Source organism: Eurosta solidaginis, chromosome 2, assembly GCF_040869045.1.
Source record: "Eurosta solidaginis isolate ZX-2024a chromosome 2, ASM4086904v1, whole genome shotgun sequence".
NCBI lineage: Eukaryota > Metazoa > Arthropoda > Insecta > Diptera > Tephritidae > Eurosta > Eurosta solidaginis.
The window spans coordinates 192,535,244-192,559,440 of record NC_090320.1 but is presented as its reverse complement, the minus strand read 5'-3'; the positions used below and the strand labels follow the sequence as shown (position 1 = coordinate 192,559,440).

At 36.9% G+C, this 24,197-nt stretch overlaps 1 protein-coding gene across 15 annotated transcripts in view; it reads right to left on the bottom strand.

Annotated features, from left to right (window-relative positions):
* Positions 1 to 1,804: 1,804 nt before the first annotated feature.
* kis (kismet) overlaps positions 1,805 to 24,197 on the bottom strand; it is a 256,293-nt gene continuing 233,900 nt past the window's right edge. For all 15 annotated transcript variants that reach the window (XM_067766692.1, XM_067766689.1, XM_067766690.1 and 12 more), the window contains 7 exons: positions 16,589 to 18,980; positions 16,239 to 16,512; positions 10,870 to 11,083; positions 10,570 to 10,810; positions 10,126 to 10,474; positions 9,667 to 10,053; positions 1,805 to 9,606 (listed from right to left, as the gene is read on the bottom strand). In XM_067766692.1, coding sequence (XP_067622793.1) covers positions 6,669 to 9,606; positions 9,667 to 10,053; positions 10,126 to 10,474; positions 10,570 to 10,810; positions 10,870 to 11,083; positions 16,239 to 16,512; positions 16,589 to 18,980 — 6,795 coding nt within the window. In that variant the 3' untranslated portion in view covers positions 1,805 to 6,668. The remainder of the gene's footprint in view (positions 9,607 to 9,666; positions 10,054 to 10,125; positions 10,475 to 10,569; positions 10,811 to 10,869; positions 11,084 to 16,238; positions 16,513 to 16,588; positions 18,981 to 24,197) is intronic.

Sequence of the window (24,197 nt, the reverse complement as noted above, 5' to 3'; positions counted from 1 at the left end):
TACCAACTGCCAAAGCGTTTTATTTCTCAATTATTTTCAAGAAACCTCTATCTCAATATTTTCTTCAAAATACCTCAAAATTTATTCAAGATCATCCTATTTCAGAACACGGTAGAACAATCTACATATCTCCGATTTTTTTCACAAACGCTCTAAATCATGTCATAATTTATGCTGGAATTGGGCATTTTTGAAACCAATTTCGAGATAGGGTGATGATCAACCGGTTAATAAAATTCTGAAATGGTACGTTTTTGTAAAAGATTTTGATACGGCTGAGAAACGGAAGTCGAAATGTTGCTTATTTTTACTATTCCAAAATAGAACTTCAGATATAAAATTTAAAAAAGTTTTAGTGAGTTCAAATTCGATTCGAATTTTGCATGGCGGAACCATACAATGTGGCGGCACGCCGCAATACGTACTAACATAAATACAAATTCCATCTATGCATTTTGTTTTTGTAATAATTTTGTTGAAGTGCTACATCTTATTAAAAAAGTACATTTCAGCTGATTTCCGGCTCTTAACTGTACGGTTCCGCCATGGAATTACGTAATATTTTATTTTGGAATAGAGAAGAAATAGTATTTACAGAAACCGCAAATTTAAGTCAAATATTAGATGTGAATAAAACTAAATTTGCAAGCGTGTTACTGTATAGAGCTCCCAAAAAAGGAGATAACGTGAAGAAGACATTTGGAGAACAGAGAAAATCAATGTCAAGCTCTAAATCCTTATGTAAATAAATCTGTTTTTATTTGTTCTACAAAATAAAATGGACAGTGTGCCTAGTGTCTGAATCGATTCGAAAGTGAATTTTATTTGAGTTTTTTAGCTATTGATTTTACTATTGATTATTTATTTACAAATGCGAAATAGACTCACTAAACACCAAAATCCTAAAATCGCTGTTCTTTCGAACTCACTAAAAGTATAATAAAATCTTCATGCCTACATGTACATAAAACCGTAATACAAAAAAAACATGAAATTAAGTATATTATAAAACTTTTATTATAGAAAAAGAAAAAAAAATTTATAATTCGTTTAAAACCATAAAATTTTTGTAAATTAAAAAAAATAAAGTTATTACAAGACAATAATGGATATCATACATATATTGAACGTATGTAAGAATACGTACATATTTATAAAAAAAGTGTATAATTTAATGTAATAATATGGTATATTGTGTTATATATGTTTTGTTTCTTTGTCTTATTTATAAATAAAACATGCAGTTGTATTGTAAATTGAAATAGAATGTGTGGATACTTCCAATTTGTAGCTTCTAGCTTAGAACAATAACTCAATCTCAGTATACAACATTTTTTATTACAACAAGTTTGAGAATAAAGATATTAAATATATTACACTATAAGAAAAAACAAATTATTTTATGGTTATTGGAGAAACCAATTTTTAGAAAAAAGTAATCCCTTAATTTTTCGAAGCTAGGCTCCAAAATAAAGTTACAAGATTTCGAAGTTCAAAATTGAACTTATTATATTTTAAATTAACGTATGTATTACAAAATCACAAAAAGTAAACAAATTTGGACGTGATCGATTTTTTCTCATTTCAATTATATTATTTTCGTTAAAGGTGTATATAACATATGAGGGTTCGAAAGTCACATCTTCAAGCAAAATTAAAACAAAAACGTATTTCTACGTGTTTTGAAGTTGGACTCTAAGTTCATAACTGGATACTTTGTAGTATATTTTTTTAGTTATTGTATTTTAAGTTTATATAATAGGTGGGAAAAATTTTCAAAATAAATGGCTTTTAATTTTTTCGACGATCAAACTTTTGACAAAGTAGAACTTCCGTTGTATAAACTTCAAGGAAAATAATGTTACATTTAAATGGGGGATTGGTGAATCTCGCCCACAGTTTTACTTTACAGTTTCAAGTTTTTGAAACACATTTTTTTTTTAAAAACTATACCTTGGAGTTTAACTACAAAAAACGGTCAAATCCCCAACACTAGAAATTAATTTGTTTTCTGATGTACATAAGTTTTTCATTAGGCAATTCACAAAAGCGTCACATTCGTTATAAAGCCTTCAGCTGCTTCCATAGTTTCCAATATAAAATTTGATTAAAACATACATATGTCATTTGATTAGGGTATTCGAAAAAATAGAGGTGCTTGTGAATTACCTAAATAAAGCTACAAAGATATTAAAAATTTAAATCACTTTTTCGCAAACGTAATGTGGCAGAGTGTGTGTTCGAGCTGCAGTTGTTGCAGCAAACTTACTTTCTTTTTGACAGACCATCATCACGTTATCCGGCAAAGTTTGTGCAGTTATGGCAACGTCGCGCGTTAGGTGAATGAAATGTTGACAATCTTTTGACACACCCTGAGAATTGTTGAAATTTCCAATGCTGTGATAATTATTAAAAATGAGGATGCAAATCATCAGCCTATACTCTTCTCAAGGAAGAAAGTTTGTCGGAATTCGTTCTTTACCGGAAACGGATCCGAAATCAGAAGCTTAACCAGAATACAAGATACACATACCGCACGATTTATTGTAGACCGAAGTAACACCAAATTTAATTTTTTTGGGAAACCGCAATTGATGTTTAGCTATTTTAGATAGTCAAGTTCTACCGCCAATTTCTACGGCACCGAAAGAGTTACGACAATTGGAAAGGCTGCAGTAAAAACTTCAATTATTTGGTGATAATATTGTTAAAACCATATTGATGTTATTATTCACTTTACTATACTTTTATAGTAAATTCATGCAGAGCACATCTGAACGTAGCATAAAAAAATAAAAGAAAATAACTTTTTTATAATGTAGAACAGATTGATTTCGAATTAATTCACTTTACAAGGCAGTGTCCAGTTAGAACGCCCATCGTGAGCCTTAAGTCTTCTCTCTTCAGAGATATGAGCAACTTTGTGAGTCTAATATCGTAGGATATGCACATGATCTTAAAAATTTGGCAGCCCTGCGATTCTGATTGAAGGATCATATGCAACTCCTGTCTCCTTTTGATTTCTTCCAAACGAATTGGGACGTTTACCGTCGATTCAGCGAGTGCTACACCATCCTTTACCAACTCATTGGCGTTTCGTCACCTTCCATTCCTTTATGACCGGGAACCCAGTACAGATGTATGGTTCGGCCTGAGCGCAGTTTTTCCAATGCTTCTTTGCATTCCAGGATTCTTCTTGATAAAGTACTGTGTGAGATTATTGCCTTAATCGCTGCCTAACTATCATATATATATCGACGCGACTGCAGCGTAAGCACGATTCCTCCAGAATTTCTGCATCTACTTATTTATGGATCGACACAATAAAAAGCTGGACCGAGGCAGCCATACAATACTTAGTATAATGACGTCAGTCAGTTATTAAAATATATCATAATAACATTGAGGATAAGACAAGTGTGATATCTTCTGCATAGACGTCAAAATTACAAATATAATGGATCACCTGATTTTTAAAGTGACTATCGTGATCTCATCCTGTATCACTTTCTATCACTCGCTGAAGATAGCCGACCGTGTGCGTCGCCATATTGAACATCCTGTCAAAACGCTTAAAAGTAACAGTCTTGAGCATCCTGTCTGGCAGTTGACGGATAAGATATCCAACTTGTTTTATACACAATGATTTTCACTATCGGTAAAATGATGTAAACTGGAGTCAAACTAGATTGAAAAATAAATTTGCTTGATTTCAAATACATTTTCATTACGGGAGCCCTGAAAACAACCTCGATGACTGCACTGTGTGCCATTCTGCACATTCCACCAGTAGACCTGGTAGCAAAGAACATAGCATTAACTGCAACCAGGCTCGGTGCCTCGGGGCAGCTTGAGCGCCAACCATATGGCCATAGTAGTATAGCGTCAATCACAAGAAGAACAGACTACCTGATTCCCTATCTGCGCGATCTTAAGGCCATAATAGAGGTGGCTGGTTGGCGCAAGGCGGACGAGGTGATACATGTGTAAACAGATGGTTCCAAAGTAGTGGAAGGAGTAGGGTCTGCGGTATACTGTGCTGATCCGGAAATAAACAGATCCTACAGGCTGCCGGATTACTGTAGCGTTTTTCAAGCGGAAATAGTAGCCGTAACCAAAGCAGTAGAAACCTTGGAAGAAAATAGCCCAAGCTGCAATCGTGTTAACTTTTATATTGACAGTCAAGCAGCAATTAAGGCAATAATCTCGCATAGCACCGCACCTAAATGCGTGTTAGGTGTAAGCAGTCTCTGGAGAGAATCGGGACAGGGAGAAGCATACATCTATATTGGGCCCCAGGGCATGTGGGAGTAGATGGGAATGAAAAAGCGGACGAACTAGCTAAAAAGAGCGCATCCCTTGCAGCTTGCTCCGTATACGTCCCAATTAGACTGGGCGAGATTAAGCGAAAAGCGAAGCCGAGAGGTGCATATGATCGACCAAGCGGGAAAGGCGTGGGTTCAATCGCGGGGCTGTAAAGTGTCGAAGATTATGTGTAGGTCTTACAACCTTAGACTAACAAAGTTGCTTCTATCATTAAAAAGAGAGGATTGTAGACTCATGACGGGTATTCTGACTGGACACTGCCGTCTGGCATTTTCAAATTTTAAGTTATATTACTGAATATAAGTTAAAAGTTTCCAAATATTTCAACAAAATAGTGGTAATTGCAAATATACTGGAGTAAAAATTTCACCAGGATCATATTCTCTCAAATTTCTTCTGTTAAAAATTGAGTTGAGCTAATGAGTTTGTTTCACCGGTTGTGAAATGTGAAAATTGTAGTGAAATAAAAGAAAAAATCGATTATATTTACTTGCAATAACAGGGCTTCGCTTGTCAAGCCGAGGCAAATTATGTTATATATCACCCCATTTCGGCTGGCAGCTCAAAAACGTCCTATGTCAAAATTTGATTGAAGAACGCTATATCTTGGTTCAAAATGTATTAAATTTATGCTGGGATAAGAGGTTTTAAAATCCAATTATGAGATAAGGCATTATTCAATAAAAATCTAAGATAAAGTGTTTTTTAAAACTTTAATGAGATAGGGTGGACCGGCTGCCGAGATGGGGTGATATTCCACTCAGCAACCGAATTACATAAAATACATCGATATTATTATTGTGAGTCAAGGTTGAGCATGAGGGTTTGGTTTTGTAGGGTTGTTTTTAAATGGAGCCGGATGCGTTCAAGTTGAAGTGATACACTTTTCGAATACCATCAAATTTCTTTAAGTTAACATTGAAAACTTTTATAATCTTTAACAAGTGAAAAAAAAAATACATGTTCCCATTACTCCTTTTTAGTTATTTAGTTACAATAGCATTTTTCCGAAGTCAGGAGCAATATAAAGCATGAAAATACACCACAGAATAATAAACATGTCTTCCCCATCCTGGACGCCAAACTAAGCTTTATACTCATACAATTTTTGTTATAAACAGAAGTAAAAAAGTGTAAAAGACAAATTTAATAATTTACAGGTTTTTGTATAGTTACAGGCTGGTTTAATGCATCAAAACGTTTATTACAGTATGTATTATATGTATATTACTTTACCTCTTTTGAATACCAACAGGAAATTAAAATAACTTTCACAATATAATTGTACACGAAATTAAAAACTGAAATATAATTTATAAAATACACATTTTTAAGATATGCGCATGTTTATATGTTTCCTAAGCAATTATTTACGCGTTTAGTTTTATAGCTTTTTTTTTTACTTTTTTCTTTTACTGTTACAAACTATGCAAGCAATTTCGAGAATTACGCTTACCATTAAATACTATAATATAACTACAATTTTTAATATTGTTTCACGGCGTTGCGTGTTATCAGAAATACATACATACGTTCGTTCTATAATAAATGTCGTAAGCTCTCATTTTATTTTTATCGTTGCCTTCTATAGACTATCATAACTTGTGCTTACTCCAAATACAATTATAACGTAAATAATTATGCAATCCAATTAAATTAAATTGTCGTCGTTTAAAAGCTAAATTGATTAGTTTTTAATGTTTTTTGTTTACTGCTTGTTTAAGCTTTTTCTTATCAATAATTTATATTACTATTCATTTTTTCATAATCTGCTTACAATTATAAGCGCTTTTCATAATATTTATTCATCTTTTTATGTTACTTTCGTTGCTTCTCAAACTCTAATTTTATAGAAGACTTATAAAAACGAAGAAAAATTCGTGTAAGGTAAGAGAAGAGAGAGCCAGAGTATGTGAGAGTTCGTTTACGCACTCCCTATTTAAGTTAAAAGCACAGCAGCATGCATAACGTAACAGCAAACAAAGAGCTTTGGCGATGAAACAGCAAAATGACAGTTGCAGCAGTAGTCAAGTTGCGCGCCATGAAGTCGTTGTCAATCTTTGCTATGATTAAAAACAGCAGCAGAAATTTTAAACATGTTTCAAATTCATATAAAAATGTATGACCAGCAGCATTGATCGCACAACATAGTTTGAATTTTTCTTTACACACTGCAATTTACCTCTTTTACGTCTACTCTTCTCTCTTCCAGGTTATCATTCGAACCTTTGCTCTTCACATTATCTAATTTTTTTACATCATCACCGATTCGCGCACATTTTCTGTAGTTGTTTCTATTTAGACATCGTCGTGGTCATCAGTCGCGTAGTACGTCGCAGTACTCATTCATTTTTTTCCTCAGCCTCACTATTTGTTGACAAATTCAATGATGTTTCGACACTACCACTTGATTGACGCGTGTGGCGCGTTGAGCGCAATTCACGTCGTTTCTCCGGTGGTTGATCGCTTTGAGGGTGATCGCCTCCGGTACGTGGTCGTTTCAAACGGCTCGAAGAACGACGATGTTCTTCGTTGGCAGATGCCGCCGCTGCCGCCGCAGCTGATGTAGAAGGTGTGGGAGCTGAGTTGTCATTGCCTCCGTTCCTTTCATTAACATTACCATTACCACTATTACTGTTATCATTGCCATTACCATTGCCACCACCAGTAGTGCTCACCATGCTTGCAGCCACCGCTGTTTCTAAATCTTCTACGCTACCATGCCTGCTTGATGCCACACTGGGCGCTGCAGATGTTGGCGTATTTTGTGGTTTTTTTAGTATTGGCTGTATTATGAGCTCATCCGCTTCTTCGTATGGTGGTGGTAATTTAGCTGCATCAGCAGCATTTGTGATAGTTAACGAGATACGTGATTCACTACGTTCGGAACGTTCGCTGCTCGAGCTAGCGCCGGAACTAATCGGTGGCGCGATAGTTATGGTTGTTTGCGATGGCAGGTTGGCTGTAATGCCTGCAGAGTTTAATGGTGTTAATGTAACTTTGTCGGCTTCGGGGATTGTAGCGCTACTACCACCCCCACCCCCCAAGCCCATATTCCCACTCCGCAAGCTCTTCTCTATGCTAGTCATTCCACCGCCAAGATTTAATGGTAGTCCGCTGGCTAACATAGCGGCTGACAACTCGTCCTTTGCATTTGCTAATGCTGCGGCGTGTGAGTCGGCAGCACGTGACCGTTTTGATTTATGGTGATCATCCATTTGAGCATTGGATGCAGTGTGGGATACACCGCTTACGTTGCTAATACTAGTTGCAACTGAGGTGGGTATCAGTGAGATGCCAGATCCAAGTCCTAATGTTTTTGTATAATATTCCATTTGTTGTTTAAAGGCATCCTTGGTCAAGGCATCCGGATCAAGCATGTTGGTACTGTTACTGCTACCACCTCCGCCACCACTGCTACTGCCGGCGCCACTGCGTTGGCGTTTCGAGGAACTCGAGGTGCTGCTACTGCTGCCACCACCACCACCGCCCATAGATGATGCAAGACTGGTAGGCGGCGCAGTTAAGCCCGCTAAACTTGCCAACGAACCAGGCGCTGTCAATGCTTGTGCCATATCGGCAATCATCGATGGTGCAAAATCACTTGGTAGTCCAAGTATTTGTGGTAATTGCGCTGCAAGCGCAGCAGCTGCAGCTTTCGAAGCATTTTTGCTCGCTGTTGCCGATGATGTTGACGCCGACGACGAAGTGGAAGCCGATTGGCTACCACCACTCAGGGAGGCGGGGAATTTACCTTGCGAAAATGCTTGCAATGTAGCTAAATCTGTGGGTAATTGACTTCGTGCTATGCTTTCCATCCATTTTTGTTGTTCTTTAGCTGCTTGTTTTTCTGCTTGTGCCTGTTGAGCAGCAGCAATTGATGCAGCCGAATTGCTGTTGGACGAACGTTTTTCATTCGATGATTGTGCTGTCGGTGCTGTGAGTGGTGGTATTCCCAACGAACTCAACAAGCGCGTACTTTGTGCTAAATCCATGCGGCTTAACGATTCAAGTAAATGCGGATCCGTACCTGGCAAAAGAAGACTTGATAGTTGGGCCATTTCAGCTACTTGTGCAGCAGCTCGGCTGGCTGCTGATTGTCGATTGCTACCGCGTGATGATTGTGAGTTACATGCACTAGTTTGTGGCTGACCAGTCGCGCCCATGCTCGCCATTGCATTCATTAGATTAGCTACAGAGGCAGCTGATGCTGCAGATGCCGAAGAAGTCGATGTCCGCGAATTACTTGATTTCGATTGGCTCTGATGGGATTTTGATTGTGTTGTGGAGGAACTGCCTGCCGATGATGCAACTCCTGCAGCACCATTTAATAAATTGTATTGTTGAGCTAACTGGTCGTAAGCGGAACCAAGCCCAGAAGATCCCAATGAATATGGATTCAAACCACCCAAGCCCATTGGTGGATAAAGTAATGACGGATTGGGAAACAGATACGGGAAACATCCTGTCAACTGTGATGCTGTAGCAGCTGTTGCATTTGAATTTTTATTTGACGTGCTTCCCACACCGCTGCCAGCGTTTCCGCTATTGCCTGTATTACCAGTTAATGCACCTAAACTCATTGAATTTTGTTGTGTGTCATTTTTATTTTTCTTGTTAGATGAACTACCAGATTGCGAACTTTTGCCGACGGAGCCAGTGTTTCCACCGGCACCTGTATTCGTACCACCCAAACCTGCCAGCGCCGAGCCAGCAGCCATTAAAGCGGCCAATGTCTGCGGATCCATGGTGGCCAAATTCCCTAGGCCACCCATACTGGCTAAACTTGCAAACAAGTTCATGCTATTTAAATTATTCAGTCCAGGTATATTGCCCATGCCTGGCATACCGGTAAATGGCATTGATAGCAGAGGATTTTTTGGATCAAAGGCTCCAAGGGGATTCTTTGGATCAAAAGCACCTAAACCAGGCAAACTGGCCAAAATATTTGGATTCAAACCAGCCAATGAGCCAAATTGCATTGCCGCATTTGCTTGATCGATTGCTGATTGCCGTGATGACTTCTTGGAAGACATGGTGGGTGATGGTGCTGGTGATGAATGTGCGGATGTCGATTGTTGCTGTTGTTGTTGTTGTGCATGCGCTCCTGTTGATGAGTTACTTGAAGTTGATGAGGGACGACCACCATGCGATGATTTACTTGTTGATGCATAACTACTAGTATCCATGTTAAGCATTTTTGGTGAGGGTATAGTCATTGGATTTTGAATTTGTTCTAACCATTTTGGGTCAACTTCGTAAGCGGGATTCTCAGTCAGCCTAAAGAAAAGATTGAAAATTAGTCAACATTTACTTAAAACGGGTTTCCATACAACTTACCATTGCATTAGGCGTTTTAATTGTGGTGCTTTGCTGCCCGAAATACGTTTACCGGTTTGCTTATTTACAACTGGCACGGGCTCTTCGCCTGTCAACCCCTGTGAATTGGGCATTGCTGACTGTTGTTGTTGTTGCTGCTGCTGCTGCTGTTGGTGCTGTGCATGCGACTGAGTGGATTGCGCTGCTGCGCTTTTACTCATTTGCGACATAGATGATCCTTGATGTGAAGAGCTACTACTTTGTTGGCGATTCGAGCGCCGGCTACTCGAATTACCACTGGTATTAGCTGCAGTATTTGTAAAGTCCATATTCAATTGGTCGGTAAGTGGCGTACTCATGTCTGTCAGCCATTTATTAACCTTTAGATCAGGCACATTATATTTAGCGCTGTAGAGAAGACATAAGTAGAATATTAGACTATATTAAGTTTCGCCACAATAATAATTTCTTAATAATTACCTTAATTTCATAGCTTGTTCCATTTCGGCCAACATAGCCTCGTAAGCTTTCCGTTGAGCCGGCGGCAAGCATTGCATCATTTTTTGTTGTTGCTTGAGTAATGTCTGCGGGTCTGAAGCCATTGTTTGAGCTACAATAGCATTAATGTCCTTTGTTGACAAACCACTACCAAAGCCCATATTTTGGTTAAGCTTTTGCAGTGTTTGCGGGTCAGTAGACATTGTTTGTGCTACAATGGCATTAATATCTTTTAATGATAGACCACCAGTCATCATGGGCAGACTACTGCTTGATGTAGATGGGACAGAGGCTGGAGAGGGCATTGAAGAGTTTCCACCTGATTTAGATTCTAAAATTTTTAAACGAAAAATATGCAGTTATTATTTGTTTTCATTGGTGGGTATTCAATTATGCTAAAAGAAAGGCTCAGAGACTCAAACTCACTTCCAGGCACTGTCGTAACAGTGATAGTGAATGGCTTTTGATTTTGTTGATTTTGATTTGAAACGGAGGTTGGCAGACTGGCTGGTGTTACTGATACACTTGGTGGTATTTGTGGTTTCTTCGATGATGGCAACGATGGATCTGGGAATGTTTTTTGTTCCTTAGCTGCTGATAGACCTAATACAATTTCATCGAGTTTTTTGCGTTTTTTCTCTTTACCAATAACTGGCTCTTCGATTGTCTACAAGAACAAACCAGTTTTGTTAACGCGATTCATTGTAAAGCTGGGCATATACTTACGCAATTATTTTTCTTCATTAACTTGTTGAGGGTATCATCAAGTTTGCCCTTCCCTCCCATTGATGGGAATGCAGAGCTTAATGAGGCTTGCAGATGGGATGTCGTAGATTTCTTTGATGGCATTGAGAAATCTTGTACTTCACTTAAATCAATCGCTCCTGATGTATTTGACGACGCAGATTTTAGCATATCTGTCATATTCATTCGAGGCAAGCTAATTTGGGGAACATTATAAATAGATTTATTAGAAATACTTAAGAGGCAAACAAAGGCTAAAAATAAACCAATAAAAGCTTGTTCATGTATTAAGACATAAAGACGCCTCAACCGTTGATGCAACATTGGTGTACTTGAATGGTGTTATGTACATTTAAAGAAGTTTCTTTCCTTTTCCTCATCTTCGTCGATCTGTCCACCCCTTTTTTCCAATATGTAAACCCCACCAGATTATTTTAAAAGACAGGTGGATCAAGGGACATGCAAAGAGCGAATTTGAAATCGAAATGCAAATTAGTTAACACTATGGGCGGAGGAGATGACGATACAAACAATAGAGGGGTAATTTTTTTTTTCTTATTACCCAAAAGAACTGCAACTAGCAAACACCGGAGTGTATCGGCCGTACGACAAAAAAATGCTTGATATCATGCTATGTTCAGAGAATGAAATGTAAAGGTATAATTCCTGATAGGCCGTCTCTCATACACCAGGCATATGTCAGCTGCAAGTGAGTGGATCAAATTCTTGGAATTCGTTAATGTATTTACATACATGCAGATAAGATTTAAAAACTATGGATATATTCAGTCTATGTGGGATTTTTGTTGTTGGGTACATTCGACGCCATTGCGAAGGAGCACAAATAACTGATAGGTTAACTAGAGTTTAACCGGGTCAGATCGGCCGCGCAAAGCAACATCAAAATTTTAGAAATAAGGTTTTTCAATTAGAGGAAAATTTTTCTAAGCGGGGTCGCCCCTCCGCAGTGTTTGGCAAGCACTCCGGGTGTATTTCTGCCATGAAAAGCTCTCAGTGAAAACTCATCTGCCTTGCAGATGCCGTTTGGAGTTGGCATAAAACATGTAGGTCCCGTCCGGCCAATTTGTAGGTAAAAATCAAGAGGAGCACGACGCAAATTAGAAGAGAAGCTCGGCCTTAGATCTCTTCGCAGGTTATCGCGCCGTACATTTATTTTATTTTTTTTTTTAGTTTCACTGCCAAACTGAGTTGAACTTGTACTGAAAACCCAGACCTAAAAGGTAGAGGTTACGGTTTTTTGCTTTTTTTTAGTTCATGTAAAGCCACCATACTCTTTGGCATGTTACTCAGTCTATGAGTGAGGGTCATATCAGTCGACATTGTGGCGTCACAGACATGCTAATCAATCTAGGCATCAGCTGAATGCCTTTTGATATACAAATAGGTACATACATCAGCATCCGACTAGTAAATATATTATTCCCCTATTGCCGTTTACAACTCAATTTAGTTGGGTTGTAATTTAAAAAACCCAACTTTAAGACAACTCAACTCCTGTTTGGTATTACGAATTACAACTTATTTCAGTTGAAGTTGAATTGAGTTGCCAACTTAAGAAAGTGATGATTTGGCAGATAAATAAACAGCTGATCAATTTGTGGCGGAAATTTAAGCATTTGCAAAAGCGATTTTGTTATTAAAAGCAAAACGGATATTATATGAAATCTATTTTATTATGGTGAAAATGTTGGTGATTTACATGTCGCGAATACGGAAAACATTCGCGTGATCATTCCAATCCCTTGGAACTACCAAGCACCAGATAAGAAAATGTTTAAGTGACAAATGATGAGCTTCTTATGAAGTTATTTTGCAGATTTGAAAGGAAGCATTTTGCTCATTACTAAACAAAATTAAGGACCACTTCTGCATACGCCTTCGTATTTTAAAATTATGCGCCACCCTCAGATTCCTTGCTGACGGCAGCTATCAAATATGCTGTAGAAATGATTTTGGTCTTGGACTGGTTTTAGATATTATTGAGGAGCATATTTGCGCGAAGTGGATTAAAACCCCAAAAGCAAAAATTGTATTTTACTTTAAAACAGGATTCCCAGGAGTAGTGATTAGTATCTGTTGAGGCGACACGAGCTTGACACGTTGGCAGGACACAAGTTTATCCGTCATTCATAGCTTGTCACTCACGATGAAGAGTTACCAGATCTTTCTCAACAGTATCAATGGGACTCACGTTCGCATAATTTCACCTATTTTGGCTGCATCCGAACTGCGGATGCAAAACAACTTATATATGACTATTAATAGAAATTTGACGCGTCCAATGCTTTTATTTAATTGTCTGATCAGCGCCCTAGATTGATGAGGAGTGTGATGACTAGTACCTAGGACCTACCTAATTATTTTATAGCTTTTAGTACTTTCATTATTACTTCATGCAAGTATTGTTTTCAATAAAACCGTTTAACTTAAACATTTTTTTTTATTATTTTATTTTCAAGTTTAGTCTTTATTTAATTGCCTATTATTTCTCATTCTATTTAGTTCATTTAGTGACTCGTCCAACTTCGGAATGCCGCTCCATAAAGTCAAAAAGTTATTCAATGTAATCCTTCGTTTAAACGTGGTTTTTTCTCCTAATATGTACAAAACTGTTGATTATTGTTTGATTAAAAAAGGTTTAACTACGGGCTTTAAATTTGTTGTTTTTTTTTTGGTAACGTTTTATGAGCTCGTGCACCATCTAAAGGTGGTATCAAAAGACGCGTTTCGATCTCCGTTTTTAGAATTCGAAAGCGGAAATTAAAAATTTTATTTCTGTCGAAAAATATTTACAAAAACCCACAAAATGGCCCGAGAGTGTCCGAAATATGAGGCCCGTTCCACAGTTTTTTCGCACAGAACATCTTTCTGCGTTGGCGGCCTTTGTCCGCGATTTTTAAAAATAAGCCTGGGTGGGTCCAACGCCTTTCTGCATTAGTGTGTACAAAAAATCTGGCAAAATACAACAACCATATGAAATTAGAAATTTTTTAGAAATAAAATTTTTAATTTTTGTTTTCGGATTCTTAAATCGGAGGTCGAAACGTGCCTTTTGATACCAACTTTGAAAATTTTTGTTAAAAATTAGGTGGTGAACCGTCATCTAAAACGTAAAATTACATTAGAATTCGATTCGTCTTCTAATAGTTTTCTAACCTAAATGTTTGTTGGGAACGAAATGAATAAAATAAAAAGATTAAATGTGACTGAATAGAATTATTTAAGAAAAATGCGTAGCTCTATACTCAACATAAAATACTAGGACCCTATGTTCCACTATCGTAATATTTGTTTTTTTTTTTTATTATTGTCAACCCCAATACGAAAAAAATATAGCATATTGTATTAAATTTCAAAACAATATTTTATCCCGTACGAGTAGAAAAAGGACCTGTCCGACAGTACCCATAGGCGAGCAATAAGAATATGTCCGACAGTACCCGCAGGGGTATAACGGAGAGTAGAAAAAGGATATGTCCGACAATACCCATAGGGGTACAAAGAGGGCATGTCGAACAGTACCCAAAGGGGAACAAAGAGGAAGTGTCGAACAGTACAAAAAGGATCTGTCCGACAGTATCCGTAGGGGTATAAAGAGGACCAGTCCGACACAGGCATGAACAAGTACATTTGGTCTCTCCATAGGACATGCTGAAACAAAAGGGATCACTCCAACCCATAAAGTAGCATAAAATGCGTCCTTAAACACAGACATAATGTTGATGAACTTGAATTTTGAAATTTTAACTGTAGCTTTCGGAAACAGTTCATCAAAAACAAAACTATAAAGGTAGAGCGCAATTATCGAATCTGGGTGAACAGGAGTGAGACTCCAACAACATTAAAAACCTCGCTGTAAAGAAGATATAAAACATCTATAAATTGCGCACTACCTTTATAATAGTTTTTCTTTGCATAAGCTGTTTACAAAAGCTACAGTTACAATTTAAAAATCAAACTTTATGTTTGTGTTTAAGGACACATTTCCGCTGCGTTTGAACCGTTTATATAAAGGAAGTATTTAAAAAACTTTGTTTTTATTTTACCCTTTTGTACCATTATTTGGGTGCTCTAAAGTGTATGTAAAACTACAAGTTCGTAGCTTAATAGTAAGTCTCATGAATTTTGATCACTCCATGCCCCCGTCCGTACCATTTTCCAAGTAAAATGATCCGGGTGTCACTTAGGGACATTTTTTAATAGATATTTTAGCCCCATTGGCATCAGAAATACGTAAATTTTTCCTAAATATTAGCGCCTTATGCCCCCCATAGCTATGTTGAAGTTTCAGGTCTCTAGGTTATCTGGAAGTTTCTTAAAACTCGAAGATAAAAATTTCGAAATTGGAAGATTTTCTTTTAATTTTCACGTTCCCTGCGCCACGCATTTTGTACTTTCATCTGGTTCTGAAGTATTGTTAAGTTTCAAGAATCTAGCCTAACGGGAAGTTACACATTTTTTAAATATCTCGATCCCTGCCTCATCTAGACAGTTTTTGTATATTAAACATTACAATATAATTAGGTTCTAAGATATGTATACAGTTTTAAGTCATTAGGTTATCGGGAAGTTCCTTGAAAGTAGAAAGTAAAATTTCCAAGTTCGGACGATTTTTTGAATTTTCAAGTTCCCTGGACCAACTAGGGAAAATTTCTTCCCCTCATATGCATTGTCATGGGGTTCCGAAGTATGTTCTTAGCTTCAAAAATATAGCTCTACGGGAACTCACACAAATAGCGTTCGCAAGATTCCACAGTTTGAAATGGACTTTCTAAATATTTCGGTCCTGCTCCATCTAAAACATTTTTTTATGTAACATAAAATCACATCGTCATAGAGCCCACAGTTTTGTTCAAAGTTTCAGGGCTCTGGGTTATCGGAAGGTTCCATAAACTCGAAAGCAAATTTTCCAAATTCGGACGGTGTTTTGAGTTTCCACGATCCCTGGACCACCTAGGGAAAACTGCTTTCCCTCATGTTGCATTTTCATGGGGTTCTGAATGTTTTTAGTTTCAGGAATATAGCTCTCCGCGAAATTACTCAAAAATGGATTGTAAAATTACCCAATTTTGTAATGAAATTCGCGGAAAAACATAAAACGAAGCTAATATAAAGGAAGAAAAAATATTGAGCAAGTGGCAACGCTGATGGCGAGCGCAGCGATCGAGATTCAGCAGAACAAGCAGAGAATCAGTTCTTGCTTGTACTTCATGCAGCAATCAAAGCCTGTGTAAATTCTATGCTCAAATTTGTTCACAACTCTCCTTACAAACACACATACTGTTATACATGCAACTAATGAACTATTTTCGACAAAATAGTGCACTTACCTTGATGATAAATCCATTGGCGAACCCATGGACGTTTGTGGGGCTTTTAATGGCGGTATGGCCGGTTTATTAAATTGCCCAGATGATTGCCTCGCCAGTGAGGCATGCTGATGTGCAGGAGGTGGTTGTAGCGGTATATTTGCTGGTGCGGGGCTTGCCGGTGCATTTGGCGATACAGCCGAAGCGCTGCGACGTCCTGACGGTTGGGCTGTAGTAACAGCAGGAGCTAATGGTTCCATATTTGCTATTTCAGTTTCCCAATCTTTTTGGCCCACTATAAAACAAAAACCAAAAAAATGCATTTAGAAATAAATACGTTGTAGTTTTCAAAGTATGCATAAAGTACTCACAATTTTGTGAACTATTCAGCAAAGCATGCAATTTAGCGCGCTCAGTTTCAACATCAATCGCTATGTGACGTTTACGTTTCTTTCCTGTAGTTTGGGTGGTAGATGGTATAGGTGCTGGTACAGGACTTGGTATATTGGTTGAAGGCGGTGTTACTGGTGCTGTGTTCAAAGCAGCAGCGGCCGCCACTGTGGCTGGTGTCATAGTCATACCTGGTAACAGCGCTGAAAGCGTAGTAGGGGATAATGCATTCGGATTATTGCCACCAGATGCAGCGGCTGCAACTGCAGCCGCAACAGCAGCATTTATGCTATTAGCATCTATTGGTGGTGGCGCACCCATATTACTGACCATACCTTTGCCAGCGCCATTCATAGCAGCTATTGTTGTGGGAGCGGGTGGTGGCAACAATCCTAACCCGAGCGGTGTATTAACAGTGGGTGGCGTTGTGACGGATAGTGGTTGTGGTGTTGGTGTGGAAACGGTAGCACCACTTACTTGTTGCATTTGTGATGTTTGCAATTGTTTCGTAACACCCTGTTCGCTAGTAATGGTGATCACATCGGGTGTGGATGGCGGACGTTCAACATTTTTAAGATGAGGTATAGCCTCATGCAAACAAATATTTAAATCAATACCCTTGCAACCGGCATACGCGGTATAATTTCTGTTGACAGGCCACTTATTTGTCTCCACACAAATGACAATATGTGAAATGCGACGTTCTAGCGCAAAATCTTTAAACCAACGTATCATGCACATTTCTAATTTGGGTTTATCCAACTTTTGTTTCACTGCAGCCGGTTGTATAACTTCTAAATCGGGGAAACGTGCCTTCAGTTCAGCAGCTTGCTTTTTGCACTCCTCTTCAACTGCTTTTTCTTTTTCCTTCATAACCTCTTCGTCGTCGGGATCTGTGGTGCTTGTGGTAGCTGTAGCTAAATCGAGTATTTCTTCATCGACTGTGGATTTTAATTGCTCCTCAGCGACTGTGGTTGGTTCTTCGGTATTTGATCTTGCAGCTTCTTTCTTTGCTACGGAATTAGTTCCTTCATCATCCTTTTTAACATGTGTTTCATTTTCCGCATCATTTTCTTTTTTGGTTTTCTCACTTTCACTTATTTTGTTAGTCAAGATTTCTTTTTCATCCAAGCTTTGTTTTTGTACCGCTATATCGTCTTTAACATCGTCGGACACTTCTTTTGTGATTTCGGTAGTATTTTCAGCGCCTTGCCTCAACTTGTCGCTATCGATAATCGCATTTGCATCTTTATGATCTTCGACACTGCCATCACACTGCATCTTTTCACTTGCTTCGTCTTTGGAAACTTCTTCGCAAGTTTTTTCATCGTCTAGTTCTGCTAACTTTTCTTTTGACTCCAAATCTATACCACATTTTTCCTTACTACTTTCTTCCCTGTCTAGTTGTTTATTTTCTAGACTAGGTATGGTTTCCTTCTGTAATGCTAACTCAGTGCTAGGTGCAGGATTTTCCTCACCAGATTCTAACTTATCGTCATCAGTCTTTTGTTCGTCTGAAATCGTCTTATTTGCTACCGCATCTGACTCCGCTTTCGCTGCTAAGCTTAATTGTTTAGCGCTATCTAGCAACTTCTCAGATTTTATTTCCGCTTTGAAAGGTGTAAATTGTTCCTTTTTGATAAGACTGTCTTTTGTAAGTAATTCGTCATCCAAATCAATAATTTCACCTTTCAAATGAGACACTGCTGTTGCTGCTGTTTGAGGCAGGCGTTCAGCACTGAAAGATTCTAATTTGATTGTACGTTGAATTTGTGCTTCGAGTTCGCGTATGAAACGCTTCTCAGACTCGGCAAAGCTATAGTTTGGATCATTGAAAATAAAAGTTTCCGAACGATAAAGGCCATGTTTTAGTACAGCCGATATCAGCTCTTTGTCATGTCTGCCAGGTTCCCACCAATCGGGTGTGTCTGAATTCATTAGACATAACTTGAGACGCTCTTCCAATTGTGGATGTCGGGCAACTTCACGTAATTTTGACAATAATTCCAAACGTTCTAATATAAGTTTTGCGTGATCTTCGCTTATATCTTCTATAACACCTTCAAGACCACGTTCGCTATCGGTGAGTTTAATGCCAGCTTTACGTTTACACATTGCTAAGAATACTTTGTAATAATCGCTTAAAGTTTCATCACTTTTGCGTTCTAGATGTGCCATTTGTTTGAATTTGGTCCAATCGGGTGCTAAACCAATGCCCATTGTGTTCGGTGGCTGTAAATCGACACCATAACCGGTGAGTACTCGTAAAAATTCATATTCTTCACGGCGATTCCATTTTTTCGGTATTTGTTGGAGTCGTTGACTTTCACGTTCCTTTGCGGCCAGCTCCATTTTACCTTGGCGTTCCATTTTCTGTAAAATTTTCGAGTTAAAAAAAAAGAAAAATTGTAGTTAAATAACAACGTAGTTTTTTTTTTTAATCTTAAAGAGTTATATTAAAAGTAAACAGGTGATTTATGTATGAATATGTTGTATATTGAGTGTGTGGATGTGTGTGTGAGTGTGTATGTGAATTGAATAATATGAACTAAGCGAAAATAATTGCAAAGGTTAGGAAGTTAAATTTAGAATGATTTAATACGATTCATATTTATTATGTAAAGCATTAGTAATACCGTAACCAAATAATTGCAATACCCAGTCGGGAATTTTGTAGTGAGTCAAAGAAACAAAATAATTATAAGTGTATACCTGGTTGAGTTTTAGCTTAATCTAAGCACATGCAGATAACAACGGTTTGGGGTAAACATTTGACTTGTATTTTATTTGTTTATCCTAAATTTTAGTTGATCCAAAATTCATGCAGTAATCAATTAATAAAATGAACCCAGAGTTATCATATTCCCCATTCACATACTTTATTATTAAGTTTGCTTATGGGAATTTATAAGAATTTGTTGTTGCTTTCTTTGAATTATCTTATAAAGTGCTTTTTCCAGAGATAGCAAATAACAGTTCCCGAAACCGATATTTTCTATTCAAACAATTATTTAATGAAAATTCTTTAAATAACTGTTAAATTCGTGTACTGCTGGTTTCGGTATCTCACAGAGAAAGACCAGTTTGCAAACAAAATAAAAGAAATGGTCAGTGAGCGAGAGCTACCAATTGCCAGAAAATAAATATAAATCACGTTCTGCTAAGACGTTTATATATAGCATACATTTTTGTGTGCGTAAATAATAGAAAAGGAAAGGAAGGAAAAGAAAAGAGCAAAAAGGAGAGGAAAGGATCAGTTGCTATCCTTATCGACCAGTTATCGGATTGTTATCGACGGTTGATAGGCGTGTTATGCATTTATTTTGGATATCGATATCTTCTCAATTTGTTATCGGCGAAATATAGACTAGTTAGCAATTTGTTATCGAAGAGCTACAAATTTGTTATTGATAGTAAACAGTTCAATATTGAAAAATATCGAATTTTTATCGAAAAAACATCGATATATGGAAAAAGTTATCGGTTTTTTAAAAAAAATATAGATTTATTATCGATTTTCCATCCAAAAAATTTCGATATTTTATCGAACACATCATAATGAACCGATAATACGTCGATAGTTCACCAATAATATACCGCTAATTTTTCGATGAGTTACGATCGATAACAAGTCGATGGCAATGACAATCCTATCCCCGGAATCTAAAAATCTCGAAAAATCTAAAATAGTCCCAAAATTATACTCGAATAGTCCAGAAATTATCTAAAATAGGTTCTAGAAACATTTCTATATGACCCCAAAAATATACGATTGGGACTTGGCAACATAAACAGTTTTAAAAAATCTTAGGCAATAAATCACACTAAACGATCTCAGTGATGTCGAGAAAACTTTTGAGAATAGAAATTAATCACTCAGAAAGACCGAAAAAGTTCAAAAATAAATCGCAATAACACTGAAATGGTGATCAGGATTGAGGTAATACGTGAAATATAGGCTGCAAGTACTTATTAGATTCATAATATATTATCATTTTTATTAAAAGCTTGAGAGCTTCATGATTTCATTTGAGTGAAATTGGTTTTTCATCTGTGATCATATAACAGGATACGGGCCTAGGTCTACTTTGATTCAACGTTGATACGTTGACTAGAGCGCATTAAATTTTTCACAGGCTTGGATGTTCAATGTAAAGGTAATTATCGATACATTCGCTGTGTTTTTTATGCAAAATGTTCCAAAAATGTGATCGATTGTTTGTCGACTATTATCCTGTCGACTATTATCCAGTCCTATTACGTACTTCTGTAACTATTCTCAATAAATATTCCCAACTAATAAGCCCTGCAGACTGTTCTGCCCAAAAATTGGTTCGCATACATTCAAAAACTGAGCCTTGTTTCCCCTCTTCTTTCTCTTCATTATTCCGTCAACTTTATCATCCGTTTTCTTACTATTCTTGTCCATCCCTTTTTCCGTTTATCTCCCTCCCACCCCCACTCCAACCCTCCCTCCCATTCCCACCTCCAACTCCCACTACAGCTCTCACTTCCACTTTCCCTCCCACTGCGACCACATATATGGAATATGTATAATAAATTTCGGATACCTTCTTCAAATAAATGCGATTACAACTTTTTGGATCGTAATATCTCAGAAATGGCGGCTCGGAGGAATTTGTTGTATATGGGGTATTCCATCCCATTTCGACCAATTTTGAACCCGACTCCTTTAGAATTGTCTGAAAGTTTTTCTTCTTTTTCTAGCTTACGAAAGACGATTTTTCAGAATTTTTCCAAATTTTTTCATCCAACTCAAAAAAAGTTATGAATTTAAGAAAAAACACCGTTTTTGTTTTCAAAATGCTATAACTTTTTCAAAAATTGACCGTTTGGGATCTTTTTTTTTTTTAATTTGTTTTTAAATGTACTTTTCGGAAAAAATACAAAAAAATTTTTAAAGTTTTTTTTTTAATTTTTCAGTTTTTCGAGATTTTTCGAATTTTGCCATTTTTTTTTCTCATAAAAAACTTCAATCATCCCCACTAATCCCGGAGTGGGCCGATTTTTTTTTATATTTTTTTTTTATTTAATTGAAAAAAAAATTTTCAAAAATAGGAATTTTTTTTTTATCAATTTTATTTATATAACAAAAAAATGTAAGAAAATGATTTTTAAGTATTCTTTTCTTTATATATTATGGTAATCTACGATTAAAATGACTCGCTTTCGCTGTCCAGCAACTGCATTATCGTAGATTACCATAATATATGAAGAAAAGAATACTTAAAAATCATTTTCTTACATTTTTTTGTTATATAAATAAAATTGATAAAAAAAAATTTTATTTTTGAACATTTTTTTTTCAATTAAATAAAAAAAAAATATAAAAAAAATCGGCCCACTCCGGGATTAGTGGGGATGATTACAGAATTGATTGAAGTTTTTTATGAGAAAAAAAAATGGCGAAATTCGAAAAATCTCGAAAAACTGAAAAATTTAAAAAAAACTTTAAAAATTTTTTTGTATTTTTTCCGAAAAGTTCATTTAAAAACAAATTTAAAAAAAAAAAGATCCCAAACGGTCAATTTTTGAAAAAGTTATAGCATTTTGAAAACAAAAACGGTGTTTTTTCTTAAATTCATAACTTTTTTTGAGTTGGATGAAAAAATTTGAAAAATTCTGAAAACGTCTTTCGTAAGCTAGAAAAAGAAGAAAAACTTTCAGCCATTCTAAAGGGGTCGGGTTCAAAATTGGTCGAAATGGTGATAAAGTACTGTTTTGTTGAAAATCGCGAAAAACTAATTTTGTTGACCTTTGCCCTTGAATAAAATGTTTTCCACAACTGGAGTGCTGAGAAGTTTCAAAATTTTTTTTATAATTATATTTAGGCTGGGTGCGAGTTGGCCTAAATTTTAGGTGCCTAAACTAATATTCGGCGGCCGCCATGGTGGCCTGGTAATATGCTTCGCCCACCACACCGAAAATCGTGCGTTCAACTCCCGGTCAAAGCAACATCGAAAATTTAGAAAAACGTGTTTTCAATTAGAAAAAGTTTTTCTAAGCGCGGTCGCCCCTCGGCAATTATTTGGCAAACACTCCGAGTGAAATTCTACAACAGCTTTTCAATAGCTCAGCATATCGCGCCTTGCATTTATTTAAACTAATATTCTACTGGAACTTTCCAGCACTGCAACAATTTAGGAAAAAAACTGTCAACAGTGTTAGCTTAGGTGATGTGGTAGCTGCTCTGATAAGGATAGCTCACTTGGACAACACGAAGGTCCGTTGTGATACCACATACACCAAAAATAACGGTGACTTAGATCTAGCTACTTAGAGAATCGTTGGATAGTCAACAGTGTAGTAAGTGTAATCTCTACAGCAACAACATACATTTGTCAAAATCTGGCAAATTCTGCGTGTTGATGTTAGGCGATTGGAAAGGAATGTAAACATAAAACCTAGCAGCTTTTGTGTGTTTTATGAAAATGTTGTCAATGTGTTGGTTTGAGATTGCCATCTCCTTTTGACAATCCCTATTCCAGTGTAATAAAAAAAATTAAATCAGCTGATGAGATACTGTCAAAACAGTAGAATGTCGAGAAGCTCGCGAGCTTTACGAGTATGAGACTCGAGAATCTCGTGAGAAGGCGAGTCTCGTGAGAAATTTCTTCTCGAACAAGTTCGAGAAATCGTAAGCTCTTATCATTACTATTGCGCGATTTCGTTTCGAAAAACGTTTTATAGCATTTTGATGTTACTTCTTCCGGGCCTTGAGCCCAGCACCGTTTTGGTGGTAGGCGAGCACGCTGCCGCCACACCACGGCGGCCATCAAACTGTTTTAAATATATGGCGCACAGTTTAAAAGATAAAGATTCTATGTGGACAAAAGTTATAGCTCGCGTCTAGTCAGTATAAATTTCATTTCCGAAATATTTTGCGGTTGCCGATATCGAATATGTTTGTAAGGGTGCAAAATTTCGCGAATTTCATTAAAAATCACAAAAAACTATTATATGCAAAGGTGATAAAGGCAAAGGAAATACATGATAAAACACGTGTACTTGTAATAGGCAGTTATACTTTTATTGTGTTTAATGACATTTACGCGCATAGTTATTGTCACAGTCAAGGGTGTCGTCAGAGTCAGAGTTAACATCGTTAGTGTTATTTAAATTAAATTATTTACCAAAGTAAAAAAAAAAAGTTAAATCAAATTAAGTATACAAGGGTCATCGCCTTTTTATGAAAGAGTTACCTAATTGCTATCGATATGCTGTCAAATAGTTTTTACATTTGTCATCGGCGTGTTATCGATTCGAAAAAGTTATCAGTTTGTTATTGAAATGTTATAGATTTGTATTCGAAAAGTTATCGATTTGCTGTCGAAAACTTAAGAGATTTCTTTTTGCAGTGTTACAAATATGTTATCTACGATTCATTGCTTTGTTATGAAACAGATAAGCACCTCTTACAACAGGCAAACCTGCCGCGGGTATATTCTAAGCAACGTAACCCGACGAGGGTGTTTATAATAACTAAGCTGGGTAAGTCCCAAGGGAGTACCCGACGAACGAATTTTTATTTTATTTTTTTTTTTCAAACATAGGGTGAACTCCAGTTAA